This window comes from Lepisosteus platostomus, chromosome 8, assembly GCF_059453375.1.
Source record: "Lepisosteus platostomus isolate fLepPlt1 chromosome 8, fLepPlt1.hap1, whole genome shotgun sequence".
NCBI lineage: Eukaryota > Metazoa > Chordata > Actinopteri > Semionotiformes > Lepisosteidae > Lepisosteus > Lepisosteus platostomus.
This window is the reverse complement of record NC_142618.1, coordinates 19,213,705-19,236,251: the sequence shown is the minus strand read 5'-3', so window position 1 is coordinate 19,236,251 and position 22,547 is coordinate 19,213,705. Positions and strand designations below refer to the sequence as shown.

General features: G+C 38.8%; 1 protein-coding gene across 2 annotated transcripts in view; it reads right to left on the bottom strand.

Annotated features, from left to right (window-relative positions):
• Nucleotides 1-22,547, bottom strand: part of gpr158a (G protein-coupled receptor 158a) — a 125,347-nt gene that overhangs the window by 9,830 nt on the left and 92,970 nt on the right. For both annotated transcript variants that reach the window (XM_088642742.1, XM_088642744.1), the window contains exons 6-8: nt 14,974-15,083; nt 11,332-11,570; nt 5,524-5,662 (exon numbers count right to left, since the gene is read on the bottom strand). In XM_088642742.1, coding sequence (XP_088498868.1) covers nt 5,524-5,662; nt 11,332-11,570; nt 14,974-15,083 — 488 coding nt within the window. The remainder of the gene's footprint in view (nt 1-5,523; nt 5,663-11,331; nt 11,571-14,973; nt 15,084-22,547) is intronic.

The window sequence follows — 22,547 nt, the reverse complement described above, 5'->3', positions numbered from 1 at the left end:
AACAAAATTAGCAAAACATGAGCTACCTGTACATGTTAATGATCCTTGTTTCAAAGTAAGGAAATTGGTGTCTCTGTGATGATTAGATAAGAAATGCCACTGAATATCATTCCAGCCATTTTCTAATCCCTTTATCCAGTCTTGGGTCACGGCGGAGCCGGAGTCTATCCCAGCAAGCAAAGGGCACAAGGCAGCATACAGCCTGGAATGCCAATTCATCTCAGGGCACATACAGACGCACGTTTTCCAAGTAGCCACCTAACCTACCAGGTATGTCTTTGGACTGTGGGAGGAAACAGCAAACAGAGCAAGAACATACAAACACCTCACATCCCAGGAATCAAACCCAGGGCCCCAGTGCTGCAAGGCAGCAATGCCAGTTAGCCACTGTGTCACCCACCAATTAATATGGAATAAAAAATTGCAATCACAACTATAAGAATGTACAGTAACCCCACAAAAAGCCTTAAGGCTACAAAACAATATCTGCAAAATATATAAAGGAATGTATTAGTTGGTATGTTACGATAAACTTATAATAATTTAATTTCACTGATATTACAGAGAGCCATTTACAAAATATGCATTACTTTATTACTTTAAGGTACCCTTAAAAGTCTGTATAAGCTAACAAATGTTAAATTAGAAAAACTAATTTTAAAAATTGTTGATAAGAATTGTAGACGTAATGCAATATTATTTTATTCCTTTTTGAATGATATATCTGTATAAGTACAGTACATTCAAATTATTTTTCTATTTAGTTTATTTCAAAAAGGATATCAAACATAGCACATGATAGCACATCTCCTTAAGGAAAAGCATCTCTTCATGTCTGTCTACGGACCAATCCATTTGATTTATTTTTTAAATTTATCTATGGTGTAGATCTTTCAGGAACAGCATATTTTATTGTATTAATAATGTAAATATGTTATTTGTATTTTCCAAAATCAGAAAAAAGTAAGAAATAATTTAAAAATAAGTACTTTAATTAAACAAAGATGCATTACATATTACAATAAGAAGCGTACAGTATCTCAAAAGGATTATGAATGGAATCAAAATAATTTTGAATTAGAGTCTTATTCTAATTTTGTTATAGTTGCATCCAAGCCAAGTTTGGATGGATAATAAAATTCTTATTTCTTTCTGGATTTTTAAAAAAACTTAGATATCTTTAGTTCAAGGTTCATCAAAGCTTTTGTTTGCAGTTAGCTGGGCTCTGTTGAACCTGTATACCGATATTTTACAGAGATGGTTACTAATATTGTAAGGCAATATCTTATTTTAATTATTTTAGTGTCTTACTTTAATTGTGACATTATTTGTGACATTCAATTGAAGACGCCTGTACAAACATTAAAATATCATGCTAACAACTTGTTCTCAGTGCTATTAATGTTAGAAAGAGCCCAGAAATAATGAATTGCGTAGCAGCAATAAATATTAAAGAAGTAAAAGAGAAAATTCTGCCCTGTCTGAGGGAATTTTACTAAGCCATAACTCAAACGAAAGGTAAGCCTTTTGACTGACGAATTCGGACAATTCAAAATAATTAAATATCACAGGCTGTTTTGAATAAATGTTTTGCAGTCCGGCTACAGAAATCTATTTGGTGAGCAATGACTTTACTTTTGTTGTTTAATCACAAAATGACCTGCACCCCTTGGTTAACTTCATAACAACTGCAATGCTCAACACTGCAACTTCAGTAAAAAGAAGAAGGACGTTCTACAGAAACAATGAGGGTGGGCAGTAGCCTGATTTTTAAAGTATCTGTTAAATTGGTGGCTTCAGAAATTTTCATGTTTTAATGGCTTTTTTTCCAAAATATTTATGCAGTGCATTTATACAATAGAATCTATACTGTACTTCTAATACTGGGGAAACAAAACATTTACTCAATGGTTTCGTGCATCATTAATCCTTATTTGCGAGGACAAGATCAGCTGCGTCCTTCAATATTAATCGTATGTGTTCTTTGCTGGGATGAAATTGATTACAAGGATCATAAACCTCTGCATAAGCGGAGCGGTGGCTCTGTGGCTAAGTGGCTGTGGCTGGAAGGTTGCCGGTTCAAATCCTGCAGCTGGCAGAGGAATCCTACTCTGTTGGGCCCCTGAGCAAGGCCCTTAACCCCAACTGCTCCAGGGGCCCTGTACAATAGCTGACCCTGTGCTCTGACCCCAGGGTTTTCTCCCTGTCTGTGTCTCATGGAGAGCAAGCTGGGGATGTGAAAAGATGAATTCCTAATGCAAGAAATTGTATAGGGCTGTTAATAAGATGTATAATGTGTAGATGTATAGTGACAATTTAACACACAAATTCCCATGCTCCTGCTCCACTTCAAAACCTTTCTGTTTTCTTCACTGTTCTGGTGATTATTTTCAAGCATCTACTGTATAAATCCAAAACACTATACTCAAGATCTGTCTTTCTTCTGCCCTGCATTGTGGGTGCTATACAGAAAGTGATGCCAGTCAGTCAGTAGTGACTCTTCTCAAAACGTGGTTCTGAAGGTGGACTTATTTGTTTTTAAACACAACAGTTTTCAGAATTGGCTCAATATATGACATCGAACAACTATTTCAATGATAGTGATTGTGAGGTTGGTGTTGCAATAAACCCTTGAGTATTTTGAGGAACAAATGGCTTTTCTCTATTTACATGCACATAACCCGATTTTAGCCTGTTCTGCATTTCACAATTAGCTCATTGTGCAATATGTTCCATAAACTTTTCTTCCCCAACTTTCCTTCAGATGAAACACAACTGTGGTCTACCATCCTGTGATGCATTTCAGAGTGTGAAGCTCTCACTGTTGTAAAATAAGACAGCAATAGGTTTGTTGCCCTGCAGTGCACTGATGTCCAGTTCTAGAGGAGAGCTGTGGCACAGCTTTAGGCCTTCTGCTAAAGCATGCTGTGACCTTCACCCCAATGAGCAGTGTTCTGGTAACAGATGGATAGGTACAGTATGTATGTTGTTTTTGTACTCAGCTTGTCTCGAAAGAAACTGTATGATGTGAAGCTGCAAATTCATAACAACAGCTCAGATGTCTATTATAGTTTATTCTCCTTTAAAAAAGAAGGTAAATTCAGTGTGTAGATACAGATAAAATGACTAAACAAACTACTCTGTTTTTGGATTATCACTTACATTTTGCTATAGTTAACAGTTAAATACATCAAGAGCTATAACCTTCAGTTCTTGATTTACATTCTATTGAATTTTGAGGATGAAACATGCTTTTTGTGGAAAGACTAATGCATCACTTAATGATCAAATCGACTGTATCTCCTTCTATTGCAGATATTAAGCCAAGAGATAATAAGACAAAGGCAACGTTGACATCCTCAAAAACGAATAGTGAAAGCAAGCAGTGAAATTGACTGTAATGGAGAAGAGCAATGAGCTGAGCAGGGTAACATATACAATTGTGTGATATTTCATTTATGCTTTTAGTTCGGTTCCTGGCAATACCTTCTTTTATGTGCACAATAAGATATTGCAGTACTGCACTGACCAGACTCTGTACACAGCTCCCTGATTGTGCAATCATTATTTCCCTTTTCCATTTAGTTTTATTGTCTTGCTAGTTTCACAATCATTGTGTTGTTTTGTGACTCGCAATTATTATCTCTGCTTAATGGGGGTGTTTAGCCACAGCATTAAAACTTTTTTTCATTAAAATAAGATTCCTGGGAGCACTATGTTCAGTAATGATGCATGGTTCTGTGCCTGTTGCACTGCTGTCTGCATACAGTACAGTAGATTGCAATGTATAAGGTGAAGCTTATGTATTTTCCCTCAAAAGTTTCTAATACACTGCTTTGAAAAGGAGAAGGATTAACATAGAATGGCACAGCCAATATAACATGAGCCACTGTGAATCATGTTGAACATTTAAGTAAATTTTTTGGTATGAGGGGCTGATACATTATGTTTTCTGAACAGGTTAGTCTATTCATTACTAGCTGTTTGAGTCTATTCATTACAAGCTGATTGGGTGGGATTGGGCCTTGACTTGAAGTATAAGTGCACTGTAATTTTCTAAGACTTTGCTCCTAGAAAAAAATCTAGATGAAATGAACTGGTCCTTAAGTTAAGGAGTATCTGGATAAAATTTCTAAGTTTACAGACTCAAAATTATGAGTAAACACTTAAATTAACATTTAACTTATTTGTTAAAGATACAGGTATACACTGTAGGTAAATATACTGTAGTTCATGCCGATACCCAGACTTCATTCAAGAAATAACTATATGAGATCACTGAATCGTTTTGCTGCTAACTGCCAAACAAGCTGGAGAGATGAATGGCCTGTTGTCATTTGTAACCTTTCTTAGGTTCTTATGATGAACACAAGCAGTATACAGATATATCAAGGCTTGTTGTACTTATTTGTAATAGCCACTAAATAGACTCCTTGATATAATGCACACCCATGTAAAGAATCTCAGACTATTTACTGTACGTTTCATGTTATAGTTAAAGTAAAGTTGAGTTGGGAACAATTTAAAATCGCAGAGCTGTTGAAGTATGGATGCAGGAGTCAAACCTATGTGGTGAGTAACCTCACCATAACCAGTTTCCAGTTTGTGTAGTTTCTGCCAGGAAATGGGTTTCCACAGGTTTAACGAACAACAATCTGTGCAAGAACCGACCTTGTGACTTTTTCACCACCTTTGACATAAGCCACAGATTTCCACTGCTGAGTGCTGGGGGGCACATTTTAATTACATAATCTAATGGTAAAAGAGGAAGAGATGTCTGAAAAACTGGAAACCATGCGTCAGTTGTCAGCACCCTTACTGAAACAAGTCTAAATTCATGGTTTATTTTAATACAGATACCAGATAAAATGGAAGCCAAATTGTCTTTCACCAAAACATGAATGATTCTATATACTGTATATATTTGATATGAACGATCTGTATACAGTATGTGCACTCAACTGAATTAGTCATTTATTTGCAGAGCAATTAAGCCATCCAAGCTAGTGTTGTTCCTGTGAGGCTGAGATAACTGAGGCTGCATGGTAGTGAAAGTTCTGGGGAGCTGTGTTAGCATGCTAACGGAGCGCATGACTGTAAGCATACATTGCTGATTCATCCTCTTCAAAACTCTCCAGGAATACCTGCAGCTTCCAGAATCCCTGTTACACTTAGTTCTGTTTCTGTTTCATTGCTTAAAGTCTTGTCCATTTACACTGATAAATAAAGGCAGAGCAGAAGCACAGTAATACTCCTGGGGAGTTTGTAACAGATTGAATCCAGAACATTCTCTTCAAGCTCTGACCTCCCATTTGGCATGCTCAAGATAAAAAAAACAGAAATCTGCAGATTTTTTTAAGGTATACATAGCGGGGAAAAAAAATGTTGTGCAGCATAAAATGGATCTATTTTTCTACTTTACGAAACAAAAAGAAATAGCTATGTATACACCAAGAGGTTTCGTGTTTTTGTCTCTGTTTTTGGCTCAGTTCATTGGTAAAAAAATGTCTGCAGATAGCTTACCTAATGATATGGAATATTGCAGAGATAATGAGTTCATTATGGACTGCAACAGCCATATAGCGTGGCTCATGAAATGCTGAAGGCACAGTCCGCACAGCATAGCAGAGATACACTCCCCACAAGAGGAAAATCAATTCAGCTGTTTCGGGAAACACAAACAGAAAATGGGTTGGCAACCAGTCTACAGTGAAATATATATAATAGATCATTTTAATGCAAGGAATTACTAAACAAAAAATCTGATTTCATACAACATAAAAAATCTAACATAAATTCTAAGCATTATAAAGTGACAAGCAAATGTATATTAATATATTATAAGTGCTATGAAATTTATTTACACGTATTCCCTGGCCACTGAATGACTGAGTATAATAATAATAATACATTAAGTAAAACACACGTTAAACTAAGAGCAATCATTTGGTACAAGTGTTCACTTGTATATCTGTAGATTTATTATTGCAAGTTATACATTTATAGTCTTGCAACCATCTTAAAACATTTTCCATATAGGAAGATATCGTTTCCTGTTATCTGTACTCCTGTGTATTTTCGAAGATCTCGCATTATAATTGCTGATTAGACAACTTAGGAAGTAAACTGAAGGTGAATATAATATTATCCCTTAAAAAGGCTTCTGCATTACCTTGGCATTTGCATTTCTTCCAGAGTGTAATTTTGCTAATATTTTAGAAGGGACACAGTTGAATAGGTCTGATGCGACAGATGTTGTTTTCCCTGTTTAGGTTAATTGAAAAGAACATAAATGTTGTGGGTGCCATACTGGTTAGTGCTGGGGCCCTGGGTTAAATTAAGGACCTGGGGTGCTGTCTGCATGGGGTTTGTTCGTTGTCCATGTGTTCATGTGGGTTTCTCCTCCAACCTTCTGGTGGTTTAATTGGTTTCTGGGAAAATTGGCCTTGGTGTGAAAGTGTGAGTGTCTGTATGTACAGTATGTGTGTGTGGGTATGGGTATATCCTGCTCCCCAGCGACTCTGTATTGGATAAAGTGGTTAGAAAATGGATGAATGGATGGATAAAGTTTTCTATAGTGTTTTTAAAGAAAAGTTAACTGAATGCTCAAAGTGTCAAGTGTTTCTTATTTATTGCTTTTCATTGCAACCAGGAGGTGTATGTCAGCCATGCTATAGTTTATTATAACTGCCTGTAAGCATTCTGTTAACATATTAATGATGTGATAAACAGTTATAAAAATCCCAGGCAGGGTAAGGGTGGAATTAGGGGAACATTTCAGGTTATAATCAGGATTAGGGTTTTATTACACACGTTCAATGAATCTGAAATACTGATTATTAATTAATCAAGACCTTGTATACATGTATATTCTATAAAGCATTCTACAAATGCCATTCATAACACCTTACCTAAAGTATTTTGTATAATTTTCTAAAATATTTCTTAAGTGCCTTCTCACATGAAGATTTTTGGTCACATATGAGAAAAGAAAAAAACTGAATACATTAAATATTGCTTATACAGGAAATGGGTTTTGTGGGATAACCAAAGTGTCCTGTTTCACTTTCAGTGTATTCTTATGAGACACGGCCACTCTGTAAGATTGTTAGTGTGGGACTCACATGTCCTGTGAGTTTAGTTTTTCAAGTTTGACCGACAGTAAAAAACAAAAACAGAATGTCTGAGCGTGGCTGACCAGGAGCTCCATGCATCACTGTCATCACTGCCTGCCAGGATGTTGTGACTACAGACTCTGAGATCTAAGATCAGACTTTGAAATGCATTCTGTTTATTATATATAAACAGAATTGATAATACTGTATATATACAGTAATATTGATATGTGCTTGGGCCAGTTTTACATGCGAAGAGTGAGCTGCAAAATATTTCTACATATATTGTATGTGTACGACAGGATGGAAAAGACTACTTTAAAGCATTGCCTGCTCTGTGTCTTATTAATTTTCTATAACTGTTTTATATAAGTTTTGCTGAAACTATGCAATTCAGTAATTTCCTTTCCAGAAATATACATATACTATACAAATGTACGTGGTTGTTGCAAGATAGTTGGCCACTTCACATAAATGAATTGTGAGAACCGTGGTCCACAGAGTACAGACAGTACCATACTGTACAGATGGCCCACATTCCCAAGGATAATGACAGTACACATCATGTCACACTTACCTGTATATCATCTGTGTGCACCAGGGGGCACTAACACCACTACTGTACACCACAAGGTACTAATAACATCAGTGTCCACCAGAGGACACAAACAGTGAGCGTAGTGCACAAAATCACCAAAATGGAAAACATTGCTAAAAAAAGACCACAGGGCCTGATATCACCAGCACATCTTCCAGCATTCTGACATCTGTAGAAGACATTGCTGAACACTTGCTCTTCACAAACAGGAATCGCTCTAGTGCCATGTTATTTCAGAAGCAATAATTAATGCACTAGAGGCACTGAAGTTAGATACATGGAGTACCACCATATAGAAAGTAAGTTGTACAGTATGACAGCTTCCTAAACAATTACACGGATATGGCAAAAATCATCCTGCAAACAAAATCAACAGTGGGGCCTGATACCATTCTGCTGTATGAAATGCACAGAATTTGAAGGAGTAGTCTTTTTGATGACCTACAGTATTTCAGGCTACTAAACTTCTCCATTACAGTGTGTGACACTCTCACCATCAGATTAAACCAGGGTCATTCCAGTGAAATCAGGTACTTTGATTTTCATTTTTCTTTGAAGTCTGTGTTACACACATGCTGTGCAAGAGCAGGATATGTACACTGTAATCATGCAACACAAACGTCACATTTCAGCCCTGCTCTACCCGGTACTGTACTGTAGCTCTCTTCCTGGGATAACAGGTTTAATCCTATATGTGCTCACAATTGTTGCTTTTACTTTGTGCTCATCAGGGTCATTGTTTTTTTTTTTCCGAGCTAGAAAGAAAGAATTCAACTGTATTGAATTTTTATTAATTATACAAAACATCCATACTGTAGATGCCTGACAGAATAATGAATGCATGGCTGCAAAATAAAGTTTATTTGATTTTATTTACCTAAATAATTATATTTGTTCCCTCCAAATCTAGTCAGCCTGTATTACTGTACATTCCAATTTCTTCTTCTCACTGCTGCAAGTTAGGTAAGTCGCCAGGGGAGAAGGAAATGGAAACAATAAGCCTGGGACTAGTGCAATGGGAGTAAATATTGGGAATGCTGCTGCTCCCCTGTAGCCACCTGCTCAGACAAATATAAGAACACATAGGCAGGTCTGACACTTGTATAGCACTTTTCTGGACACTCCACTCAAACCACTTTACAGGTAATGGGGATCTAATCCACCACCACCAGTGTGCAGCCCTACCTGGATGATGCTCCAGTCTGCTCACACACACCAGCTCTCAGTGGGGAGGAGAACAGAGTGATGAAGCCAGTTCAGAGAGGGGGATTATTAGGAGGCCATGATTGGTAAGGGCCAATGGGAAATTTTGCAAGGACACTAGGGTAACACCCCTACTCTTTTTGAGAAGCACCCTGGGATTTTTAATAACCACACAGAGTCAGGACCTCGGTTTTACATCTCATTCAGTGTCTTTTTTACAGTATAGTGTCCCCTTCACTGTACTGGGGCATGAAGACCCACACAGACCGCAGGGTTTAGCACCCCCTACTGGCCTCACTAACACCTCTTCCAGCAGCAGCCTTAGCTTTCCCAGGAGTAGCTCTTCCAGGTACTGACCAGGCTCCCTCCTGCTGAGCTCCAGGGGACTGCATGCTGCAGGCTGATATAGCTGCTGGTATGTTTAAAGATAATTAAATATATTGTTATATTAAATGCTAAATATTGTTAAATATAATATAATATATCTAAAAAGAGGGGGACTGATACAAGATTCACAAGATTCAAGGACAGGAGTCACTTCTGTATACAATGAATTGTGAGAGTATGTAGCAAGCTATCCAGGCTTGTCATTGAAGGGGATACTTGATACCTTCTTTTAAGAAATTACTGGAAGTGATCAGTAACTATTAACTACCAATTGAGCTAGATGGGTCAAAAGGCCCATTTCCAACTGTCCTTCTGTTCTTATTTTCATGGCTTTGCTATTTCTGTGAGACATACTATAAATCAGTTTAACATATAGACTGATATAGACTGATCAGACTGATATAACATAGACTGATCAGGCGTGTTATGCAGTAAGTGACCTGCAACTACTGTACATTCCAAATTCAGTCTGAAAGTCCCTCTCTACGGAAACATCTGTCACAATAAAACAGTACTCCCCACCTCCTTAATGTGAGAAAGCATACAGATTTTATATGTACAATAGTCAAATGTACAATACATGAATTGAGGTTTGGGTAGTTAAGTGCTGTATCTGTACTACACTCGGATGCTTATCATCAGCTAGGCTGCAGACCATAACTAGACATACTGTACAATTGATGCTTATTTTTATTATCATTATTTCCCCAGAAATCTTAATAGAGAAAATATACTCAACAATGCAATTTTATTTAGAAAAAAAAACACAAAATAAGACTCCTTATCAAGATAGGAAATAACCCCCTATTCGGATAGTAATCTCAAGACCCATGTTTCTCAATCATTGCATATAATTACAGTCTGACTCTCTACATACTGAACAACTGCACTGACACAATCTTCTTCTGTTGTCATCATTCTCACCAGCCCTGATCACAGTGCAGCTAAAACTGTTTGCTTGTCTCAACAGATTCTGCTGCTTCTTCTTGAGGTTTCTCATATCCCTCTCCTGTTCTGCATGTCAAGACTAATTGTGCAGCTGTTTCTGTGAACAAGCAGCCATGCCTATTTAGATGCACGCTTCATTCTTGCAATGAAACGGCTGGAATGTTATCGTGCTTTATTTTGTCCGAGACCCGAAACGCTCAGTTCCCAGGCCGTCAGTAGAAGCAGTTTCTGTAATAACAGGTCTTTCCATCAACTCCCAAAACAAAACATAATTCACTATAATACAGAATATTACATGACAGTACTACTTGTGAATTCATTCTATTTGTATTGTTTACCAGAGGTCCACTGCTAGGCCTTTCATACATTCAGCAACCTGTTTAGGTAAGTAGTGTAATGTATAAGCACATACTACTTGTAGCAATTTTTCTGCTTATATCCTGTTCAGGTGTACACATTTTAAAAATCAGTACTGTGTAATAATAATTACAATAATAATATTAATAATAATAATTCACAACAAAATTTACAGGTGTCAGTGCGCTTATTTAAAGATTATTTATCTATAAGCAGGTGAAAGACATGAACATGCGGAAAATCTCTAATGTGCTGGGAATTTAATTAATACTGTACATCACCTAAACTAATTAATCCCTGACACACTGTTACTTTATTGATTGTTCTAGGATAAGACTTCTGGAGAATGCTTCTGTACTTAAAATTAATTAAGGAAGCTGACATATTTGAACAAACCATACAGTGTCTCCCCTCTGTACTACAGGGGTATTTGTTATTTGGGGTCCAGCCTGGGAAAAAGAACCGCCTGGTACCGCGGCATCCAGGCTAGACTTCGTTACATACGGTAAGCCCAACCAGCATTTTTCTTTTTGCTTTTGTTTCTTTTTTACGTTTCTTTATCGGTTTTCCCTAACCTCACACCGATGCCCCTGCCCCCTTTAGACGGGGCGTCGACTATGACGGTGCTCGCTGCGGCTCTTCCCACTCCTGCACTGTTACAGCTGGAAAAATACTTTAAAAAAAAAAAACGGAATTAGTGTTAGTTTCCAGCACGGAACCTACCAAGCGCCATCATGTAGTCCCAGCGGTCCAACAGACACATGCTGAACTGCAGGCCATCCGGAGTGTACCCCACATCAATGAGGGAGACGTCCCGGTCCAGGTTCTGGCAGACGGCGGAGGTCCAGGCCGCCAGGAACCAGCAGACGATGAGCAGGATGACGCCCAGCAAGCGGAGCACTCTCCAGCTCGTCAGGTACGGGATTCTCTGGGCCGTCCGCGACAGGAACACCTTCAGGACCCTGCAACGTGACCAACAGAGCAGAGCTGCAGCACGCACTTTCTACTGGAGGACAGGGGACGGGGGAAGGGGCCGGGATAACGCGTGCATTGCAAGAAAGAGCTGAGAAAAACAAAAGGGAGAGCTTTATTATTAAAGGTAGAGAAGCCTACAGGTTTCTAAACACTCCTAAGACTTCTGTCATTCATGCAGTGGACATTTTTTAGGATTCGTAACAAGCCCTTTGCCAATAAGTCACCTTAATGAGGCTGTTGTATAATCTTACAAAGTGGAATGAATGTTGGAGATGGTAGAGTTTTGCTGAAGAATAAATATAAGAGTGCCACCAATGTAACTATTGTATACTCAGGATAAATGGTACTTGGGACTAAACTGACAAGATGTCACTACAGTGCTAGAGATGTTCGATGGGATGCCGCATCTGTGCTTTAAGTAGTAGTATATCACACCCTCTCGAACAGAAAATGACCCTTATAACAACTAATAACTGATTAAAATGAAGTTGTTTTAAAGAAGAAAAATAAAGTTGGAATAAAAAAAAATCTGTTGCAAATCCATGTTGCTAAATGATTTTCTAATCTGTGTTACTGATAATATGGGTAATCTGTCTAACACCCCTTTCTTGAACCAGGGGTTTTACTGGCAAGTTTAAAGAGTCAGGAGTGCATGATGATCCTCCCTCTTTTTGTCATATGTTAATGTGTCCCCAACGTTTGTCCAGTAGAGTAAAAACCGTACGCACACATGGACAGTATGAGTAGGAACAGCGATAGATTGAAATAGTTGTGTTACATTTGGAGATTGAAAAGTTGTAGAAAATTCCATCTCTTCCTAGTTTTGTAAATTTGTTTTGCACTCCGTCCTCTCCCCACAGTGTGCTAACCTGAACTGTTTGGGGCCTCGTGAATAATTTAGCCACTTGTAACAGATGTACAGAAAGCCCCTAAGAGGCCAAAACCTGCGGCAGTGAATCCAACAATGGGAAACTGATCATCGTTACCGTGCCGCTTAATCAGCCTTTGATCTGAATTTATAGCCTTCACGTACGCGCATTAAACTGATAAAGGGTCCGCGGCCTCCTTTAATGAGGATCCTTCCGAATTGATCCTCGCGTGTGTTAACTTTAAACCCGCCCCGTTTCAGTGAAGATCACCCCTGAAGATATTCATCTTGCTCTCCTAATTAAGTATTTCATTAGCTCTTCTTGACATTTCTACCTGACACGAGCCCTCTGGCGCGTTTTGTGTCCGTCATACCTACAGAGGCTGCTTCTCATTCTCTCTCATTGCGTCTTTGCAAATGGCCTGACCAACTTCAATCATTTTCCAAAGCCTTTCCTGCCGCCCATTGGCACTGGAGTCTTCTGCTGCACTTCCTACCTCATTTTGTTTGTTTCCTGCCTCAACTTGTCTGATCTGTTCGGGACGAAGTGTAATCAATTATTTCTGTTCCAATCTCAGCGCTCTTGGGTTTTTGCTCTTACTACATTCTCTGTGGGCATTTTTTGGTCATTCACAAACGGATGGCTGAGGATTTTAACTTCCTTAGAGTCTGCAAATGAGGTATTTTACAGGTATAGGGTACTGTACTGTATTTGTAAGTACAGGGTATTTAAATACAGTAGGTCTTTTGCAAATAACTGCAAACTATAATCTCATGGCGAGTAAATGGCAGATGTTCTGTACTTGACCAGTCCAAATACAGTGGTAAGAACAATTTTGTGAGATAGAAAAATAGAAAATTAACATTAAATTCAACCCCATGAGTAAGAATAAAAACTTTTTTATTTTTCACTGTATTAGTATATTCTAAAGTACGATGTATGATGTAACACAACAATTTACATTTGCTCATTGAGGTACAGTGCCATATTTTATTCTTTAAATATGTAGGGATGTGAGCACAGTAAGCTGACTGTTTTTAGAGTCCTGCACTTTAAGGAGACACTTCAAACTTAAGGAAGAGGGCGACTTCTTTTTCTGTCAGTCTCCATCGGCTCCCCACACTCTGACTTCCCGACTGCCAGTTCAGGCATTCATTTAACTTGCTTGCAGAGGTGGACTCCAGCCTTCAGAGGCGAAACCCCTGAGAGTCTGATGAGCGGACCAACCTGTCCTGAGCTCTCACTGAGTTTTATTTTGGCTGTGTTACAGTTTTATGGCGTGAACTGATTTTATAGCTGGACTCTTATGACGTTCACAAAGCCTCCGTTGTACTGAAAGATTTAATTGGCTATTCTGATGGCTGTGGCACCAGTGGGCACATCAGTCTTTTCTGAGCTGTGAAGTCTGTTTTGTTGAAGCGCACACCCTGCACATCACTCTTTCCTCCCTCCCTCTCTGTCTGTCTGTGTCAGGCTGGGGAACCGCTCAGTAAATAGTAATTGTGGGAATCGAATCCTCACGGATATCCACAATAGGGGAAATCCAAGGCCAGGGTCTCTAGGCAAGTGAAGATTCAAATAACCAGGCGACAGGATAAGTATAAAGTTCCAAAGACATAATCCAGAAATCCAGGTCAGAATGCAGAGTGAATGCAGAGTGAATGCAGAGTGAATGCAGAGTGAATGCAGAGTGAATGCAGAGTGAATGCAGAGTGAATGCAGAGTGAATGCAGAGTGAATGCAGAGTGAATGCAGAGTGAATGCAGAGTGAATGCAGAGTGAATGCAGAGTGAATGCAGAGTGAATGCAGAGTGAATGCAGAGTGAATGCAGAGTGAATGCAGAGTGAATGCAGAGTGAATGCAGAGTGAATGCAGAGTGAAGGAGCTCAAGAAGTTGAAACCAATACTGAGCAAAGTTTGTAGCAAGAGCAGGGTTTAAGTATGCTTGAAGGGCTACTAGTCAAAAGGTGATTGGTTGGCCTACGCCTCTTCTGAGAGGATGCGGTAGACACCAGAGGTTGCATTGCCCTCTGGTGGCGGGATGCTGGGACTGTAACAATCTGCTGTCTTGAGTCCTGGGCCCTCTCAACTGCTGCTTCCAGAAAACACTCTCCTTCTCACAGGCCATTTTCATCATAGTTAATCTCGACAGAACTCCATGTAATTAGCACTCAGTGAAAACCAAAGAACATTTTCTCCAGTATGAATGTTTCCATTCTGTTGTGTTCTTTTCGTTTTCTGGGTACTGGGTAAGTACAGTCTTTTCAAATTTTCCAAACTAACTAAATGCAGTGCGTGGTAAATAGAGAAAAGTGATGCAGCATGTTCTTTCACATTTCACATTCTGATGCCTACAGAATGACTGCAATTCTGGTAAAAGGCCTTTAAAAAGTCAGCTGCGTTTTATTTCTGAGCTACCAATGATGGCATTTAACATTAAGAATCCTTTGTTGTTCTTCACTGGCAGCTGACCTTTAATGTCAGGCTTTATAGATGAGCTCATGATAAACAAAGATGTACCTGTATAACTTGAGAGTTATGGTCCCATAAACTGTAGCAAAACCCAAAAGACGAACCCATCGTAGAAGAATGCAGCGGAATACACTCGGCTGAAAGTATAAAATGATAACCTAAAAAAGACAGAAAACACTTTTAGAACAATTTTAGATTTTTTTTCAATGCCTAAAAATATACACATTTCCAGTAAGTACAAATGCAAACATTACTTCAGCTACATTTTACTCCACTGTAAAATATTCAGCTGGTGTTCAAGTTCACCTTTCCTTATTTTTGTAGAAAATCATCAGAGAATCCGTCAATCATTCAAACCGCAATTAACTTCTTTAACAAATCGAAATAATTTCCTTAAATCAGGCTGTCTTACCACGAACAGATTAACGCCATGTAAGGACAGTCATTCAATAAATTAAAGGCATTAATGTAAACAATTCAGTGTAAAATAAAAAAATTACACCTCACTTTTGGTATGAAAATATACCATGGTTTATCATAAATAATATTCCATCAAAACCTATAACAAGTTAATGGGGGGAAATACATCAAAATTTAATTATAAAACACATTTAGAAACAAAACATTTCACAAAATAGCATGTCTGTAGCATTCATATGCTACAGTATATGAATTTGTACACTTGTCAACTGCAAATCTGTAAAGCATAGTTAAAGTACAGTACTACACAACATGTACTGAGATGAATAAATATCCCAAAAACTTAAAAAAAAAAAGATTTTGAAAACTTTGTTTAAAAAAACATTCTAAAGATACAGTAAATACCCTTCTTGTAAAAGAAGCAAGAATTGAGGACTTTGACTCAAATCTTGAAGACACTGTGTGTTTTCAGTGATGGGGATCTATAAATAGTTGTTACTGTATGTGGGCAATTTCGTTTCATGACATGGAAAATACTGAAATGTAATCCTGCATCAGCAAAGATTGGCAAAAAAGTGCATGTGTGATTCCAGAGAATAAATGCCTTAACTGAAGCCTTCTTCTGCACCATGTCCTCATCCACGTGTTGTGTTGCTGGTTTTGCCTTTGTGCTTGGTTTCGTTTCCTAGTCTCGGAAGGCTTCTAAATCTGAATCTGTCCTGTTCCTCAGCGTGTTCTGGATGTTCAATGTGCTGTTTACTATCGACGTCATTTTTGGCCACAGGGACAATAATTACTGGGTCATTGCCTTCCCTAGCTATCTGCCTGTGCACTCTGTGGATGAGGGATCAGTCACCTCAGCTCAAGGGAAACAGCGAAATGATGTTGTCTCACAGTCCCTGCTGCAAATTTCTGTTGCACATCTCACTTTACATCTCACAGATGCAAAGATCCCATGGGGACTCACCACTTTCTATTGTGCTGGATCAGTTTTTCTGTCAGGTAATAGTATAAAGGGCAAAGTGAAGAATTATCAGTCCTTATACATGGTATGTGGCCCGACTAGCTCTGTTGGTAGAGCATGAGACTCATAATCTCAGGGTACTGGGTTCGTGTCCCATGTCAGGCGCAAGGTTCTCTAATAACCCATACCGGGCAGCAGCAGTGTGGGACAGTGTTGATTGCGGAGGATCATGTTTCCGTGACAACAGAAACAACACTCGCACTCTCTGTGCAGAACAAAGGCCTGGCATTCTACTTCCGTGTCTTGCCATGGAAACTCTATGGATAGTGACGGGGGAACCATCCACAGGGTCGCCATGAGTCGACACTGCCTTGATGGCACTCATCCCATCCCATACATGGTAGTACGTTTGGTCTTCCAAGTACCAGGGGCTGTTCAAAGATAATACTGCTTACACTGAAAGGATGATCCCAGTCAGAGTCCCCAGGAGTTTTGAGGTGCTTTTCATGTACATTTTGTTCAATGTTTTAAACTGGAGTGTAACCAAGGTCAATAACCCTGTAGACCCCTCTGGAAGTTTTTCCAGGTTTTCTTCCAGATTTTGGTGCGCCAGAAAAGCCATAAAGATACTGTAGAACGGTTATTGTTCATTGTCACCTTTCAAGTATAATTAAAATCAAGTCCATGGCATTCCAGTGGAGTCATAGGTGTCACGATCGCAAACCCCTCCTCTGAAGGGCGCTCCAGCCCTTCCTAGTTCTGCCTCATTCTCCGCACCTGTTCCTTATTCCAGCCCCTTTTCAGTTCCCCCTTAAAAGCCAGACGCAGGTGATAATCAGGGCTCTACATTGATTCCCGTATCATGCGAGCCCGGGTCCTGATGCGTCTGGCTCCGTTATGCTTTTAACTTTCTGCTCCTGTTCCCGTTCCCCCTGGCGGTCCCGCCCCGGTTCCTGTTTTTAATCTCCTGCTCCGGATGGATCGCCTGGCCATGGACTCATGTTCGTTTTTGCATTCCCCGTTTGGACTTCTTCCTGGATTGTTTGCCCTGGACTCACTCCCTCTGGACACCTGCGCACTTTGGACACGCCCCCCCGTATTCATTCTCGATTCCTGCATGACTTTATCCTAGTGTTTCCTCAGTCCACCCCGGATTGTGTCGTCCGCGTAGGGTCTGAAAAGAACGGTTCTTGACAATAGGTGAGTGAACAGTGACTGTCAAAACTGTGTGACCAGAATTCTGCAGAGAACAGCGAGACGTTCAGAGAGTGCAGCCTGCCGCATTCATATTATCTAACAGTGGAAAAAGCACTTGAAACTGTTGTTGGAGAACAGATATCTTATAATTGCAAAAGAAATGAACATCTGTGGTTCTGCCGCACATAAGCAATCTAAACATCTGGCACCAATTTGCAGCGCTCAACCAGGAAATATTCAGTTTCTCTAATCAAACAGAGCTGCTCATAGCTACAGTAGATTCAGACTAGCTTCAAGGCCATACACATATACAAGGTATTTTCTATTTGAAGTGCCAATTGCTTAGCACTAATTAACTTTAGCTTGCTGAAAATAAAGCCCTCACTCGGTGGTATTTCCATTCCACAAGTCTTTCCCAGAGAAATGGAAATTAAACCATCGCATTGGTAATGCAAGAAATCAAGTTAATGTACTATAATTTATCCCTACTTTTCGGTGAGGAATTAATCTCTATTTACTGTACAGTAGGAACATTACAAAGGTTTTTCCCTGTAATACCTGTTAGTAGTTAGTTGATCCAAGGACCTCTTCCAGATAGAAGCCAGGATATTGGCCTCAGCAACATACAGTAAAGTAGCAGGGCAACTTGTCCTATACTCATTACTCGTACTCCCACAGCAATTAATTGTCCCTATTCTTGTTTTGTTTGCTATTTCACTTCGTAATGGTCTTTTATTCAGATGAAGATTAGTAAAGTGAAGGGGATCAATTTACTGTAGTCACACCTGACCAAATGCCTGCATTTTGCAAACACGCAAGACTAAACTTGCAATCAAAGAAGATATGAATATCCATTGATTAGTACTTGGACCTAATAAGAAAACCAAGCTATGAAACCAAGTGACCTACTAGAAATTAAACTAATCTCTGAGATGACAGGGAGATTGTTTCCAGTGAATTTAATTAATTGTGCAAGTTTACTTCGTGGCACGACGAGCAAACAAAAGTGAAATTGTATGCTGTATGGTACAGTAAAAACCATCACTGACACAAACAATGTAGGGAATGAAGCCAAATGAAACTTTGTAAGTCATGACAAACAAATTAAAGATAATGAATGTCATTCAAATTAAAGAAGACCATCTGAAGCCAAACAATTATCAGTGCTTTGCAGATATTTGACAGATTCACAAAAGGATTTATCGATAATCCGATTATCATAGATATGAATATTTTCCCAAGGCAAATAATATGCAGGCATCCATATATTTTTTCTCAATAGGTTTTATATCAGCCTGGGGTTTGAAACAAGCCTGTGGGGACCAAAAGTCTTTCTTCAAGCATTTGAATGCAGATACAATACCAGGAGTGTTCAAGCATGGCTTTGTGTCTGACGTAACATGACAGAGCTACTGCACAAAGACATCTGGAGTCAGTGAAGTTTAGCTTGAATTGATGTCTTCTCATTTCAATCGTTTTAGTGAAATGTAGGAAGTTCTGTAAGAGAGAGGTTCATTTTTATTGTTATGTAAAACAATTTCTGTGGCATGGTAGATGTAATTAAAAAAAACTTTTCAGGGATTTCTGTGCTTTCCATAAAACAGTATAGAGTGATTTGAAAAACTTTCAACTATTGTACATTTCTAGTGCGCTCGAGTTTCACTTTTAATAGTTTGGAATGACAAGTTTTCCAAAGACAATGCTTTCATCCATCAGAAAACTGCTTTTAATGCGTTTGAAACTGCTTTAAAAGTATGTTAAAAAAATCAGGAACAGGTAGAATATAAAAAGAACAAAGACTAAACCCAGAAACAAAAAAATGTACAGTATTTTGAGGTGGTTTGTTTGAGGTGGTTTATTTTTTAGGAACTTAAGCTCAAATTTTGTTTCTTTGCTACAAATGCCTGTTTGTGAAATAAGAACCCAGTCACAATTTAAGCAACTTTGGTGATGAGCATGTTTTCTGTCAGTAATGATTTGTTAAATATTTCTGAAAATCTACAGTACATCAAAGAGGTTGGTAAATGTGATGTAATCTGTTCAATTTGTTTAATTTGAAAATCATGATTTTTAAGATGTACTGTAAATGGTAAAAAACAAACATACTTCCATCTGACATACAGGTACCGTATATTAAACTTGCAATTGAAAGATGCCATTGCCTACAGAAAACACTGCTGGTGTGATTGGTGTCCACAGGCCTAATCTGCAAATCCTTGTACTGATTAATCATTTCACAAAAATTTTAGGCCTAATGCTTAACATTTTATAGAACTGGCAGAAGAAAAAGTGTAAAGCAACTTTAAAGATTTGGCTTTAAGGTCAAAATGTGTATGACAAATATTTGAAAAGTACTACTGGGTCATTTTGCAGCAAATATCTATTGAAAAACATTTTCAGTGATCCATTCCTCCAATACTCACAAACTGATCTTGGACTGTCAGCTTTAGTCTGTTCAGTAGCATTTCCCCATAATCTTTGGCATTATGGGTTCCATAACAAAGTGCAGGACACGTACTGTACTATTAAGCTTGAGATGCATCCCCTCACTCTATGAACTAGTGAGGTGATAATTATGTGCAAATAAGGGTAAAGAACTTATTTCATCCTCCACAGCACATAAAGAAACAAATGAAGGGGAAAAGACTGAATATTAAGCACAGCAGTATCTATTTCTAACTGCAGCTGGGAGCTGAAATCTTTTTTCAAATGCAGCTACAAATGCAGGATCAAAGAGTTTTCCCCTAAGAACGTTGGTCTTTATGAAACATACAGTACCCTTTCCTGCTGGGTTCCTTACAACATATTAAAACTGGTGAGGCTTTCTTGGCCTTCTCTTTGAAAAGTTATTGTACAAAAGGGCATGTGAACAGACAGAAGCTGAACAGAAATAACCAGCATTGTCCTTTAAGCAAATTCCTTGTCAGTACTGAGTGTTGGGAGTTGCTCTAGCTCCTGTGACTGGAGGAATTACTCTACCTCTGTGACAGGATATCGATATCAGCACAGCTATTACCAAGACTTGCACATCGTTTTTAATGTTGTCCGTCTTTTGTTTGCGCACCTCTGCACAGAAAGTCAGATCATTCAGTTCAATAAAAATCATTTAGTCATAAGGTGACTTACCAATTTTTTTTCAATATTAGGTGTGCTGCTTATCACAAAAATGGTTCTAACTGTCTCACACCAACCAATTATCCTTCTTTCAAGAAAGGTGGTGAAACATACTGTACAAGCGCCCTCTGAGTATGCACTGGCAAGTTGTCTCACTCACAATAAGGCCCACAGTTCTGACAGCACTAGTTGATCCCGCCTATCTCCTGACAAGCCCCGATGCTGGTCTGCCCTGGCTGCTTGTGGGCTGTCCTCGAAGACAACTGGACAGAGGCAAAGTCCGTGTGCAAACAGAAACCACACATTTAACAGGGACAAAGAGGCCCTTTGATGAGTTTTGACATAATGCTGGTATGAGAAAAGGTGAGTTAGAAACAAACATGTCAAAGAGGAAAAAAAAACAGGGCAGACACAAATGTCACATTATTAATCTAAGGCACTACTACTGTAGTGTTGTAAATACTTGAGGTGCACGATCACAATTTGAGAAGTAATGTGAGACAGCAGGCTAAATATGCAAGAGCACAGAGCCATGTTGTCACATGGCAAAGCTAACCTTTAATTCTTTAATTCATCTGTTGGCAATTGACATAAGTCAATGTGGGATTGTACATCACTCACTCTGTATTGGTTTCCTATTGTGTTAACACCTGGCTATCTGTAAAGGCATTTTCTGTGAACATTTATACTGATGTTGATGTCAGATAGTAGCTTCACCAGCAAGGCTATAATAAAAAGAAACTACATTCAAGTGACATGTCAAATAATAAGGTAACCTTTTCAGTCAGATTATTCAGTGAACGTTTTTTCAAAAACTTTGTAGTGTGGAATCTTTAGCTTGGCGCTTTTTTAACTGGAATTTGCCCATTACATTAACGATTCAAACATCATTGTTTCTCCGTGACTTCTGGAATTTTATTTTTATCTCAGGCTGTCATAAAGCTTCTAAGCCCAGCAAAGTAAAAACAAAAATCAGTAACTATTTAGCTACAGGTACAGTACACTGTCAAGGCAGAAGAAGCCCTTTGAAGATACCTAGTTTTCTTCTAACCTGCCCAGAGAAGTGATACCATGTGCCACAAATTCGTTGCTCAGCTTCACTTCGTTAACCTTTCTGCTTTTCAAAATGTTACTGGCAAACACTCTCATTTGCTTAGAAGTGCAAATGTACCATTGATTTTTTTTTATTTTATTTTTATTCTCAAATCTCTGCCCAGGAGTTGTTCTGTGATCAAACACAATAACCCAGCTAATGAAGCAAACCTGCTACATCCTCCAAAATAAATAATACTGGCAGCATAGTAATGCCGGGCTTGGCTTGACTGGGGCTCTTTGTGGAGTGTTCAGCCCCTGTAGCTTGTGAACCCAAAAAACCTCAGCAGAGAAAACAAGTTGAGGTTGATTTATCTCTTTGTGCCACAGTGCACCCGGCTGATCCAACGCTTGGTCAAACCAGATTAAGTTTGCTCAGTACAGACCTTCAGGCCAAAGCAGCTTGGCAAGATGCCCTGATTGGTCTCTATAGCCGAACAGAGGATCTGGCCAGGATGTCTAATCAGAAGATTCATATTTGCTTTTAGTGTGCCCTTTGTGCAAATTGGGAATGGCATTCAGTTGATGCTGAAATTGGTCCTTTAATTTAGAGAGAAAAGGCTGACAATTGAAGACTATCAATATAAAAAAGGCCTATGCTTTCTTAGATTGTCTACAGACAGTTGGTGTAAGGAAGATGTAACAGTTAATAAATGAAAGAATACTGTATTTCAACATATTTACAAAACAGGCCCTCACACAATGCTGTGATGATGACAGCTCTCAGTGGGAATAAACACACTGGCTAAAATAGAATGCAAGCTAACGACATTCAACATGGTAAAATAAGCACATTAATATTTTACAGGAGAAACAATATTTACAAACGACAGTA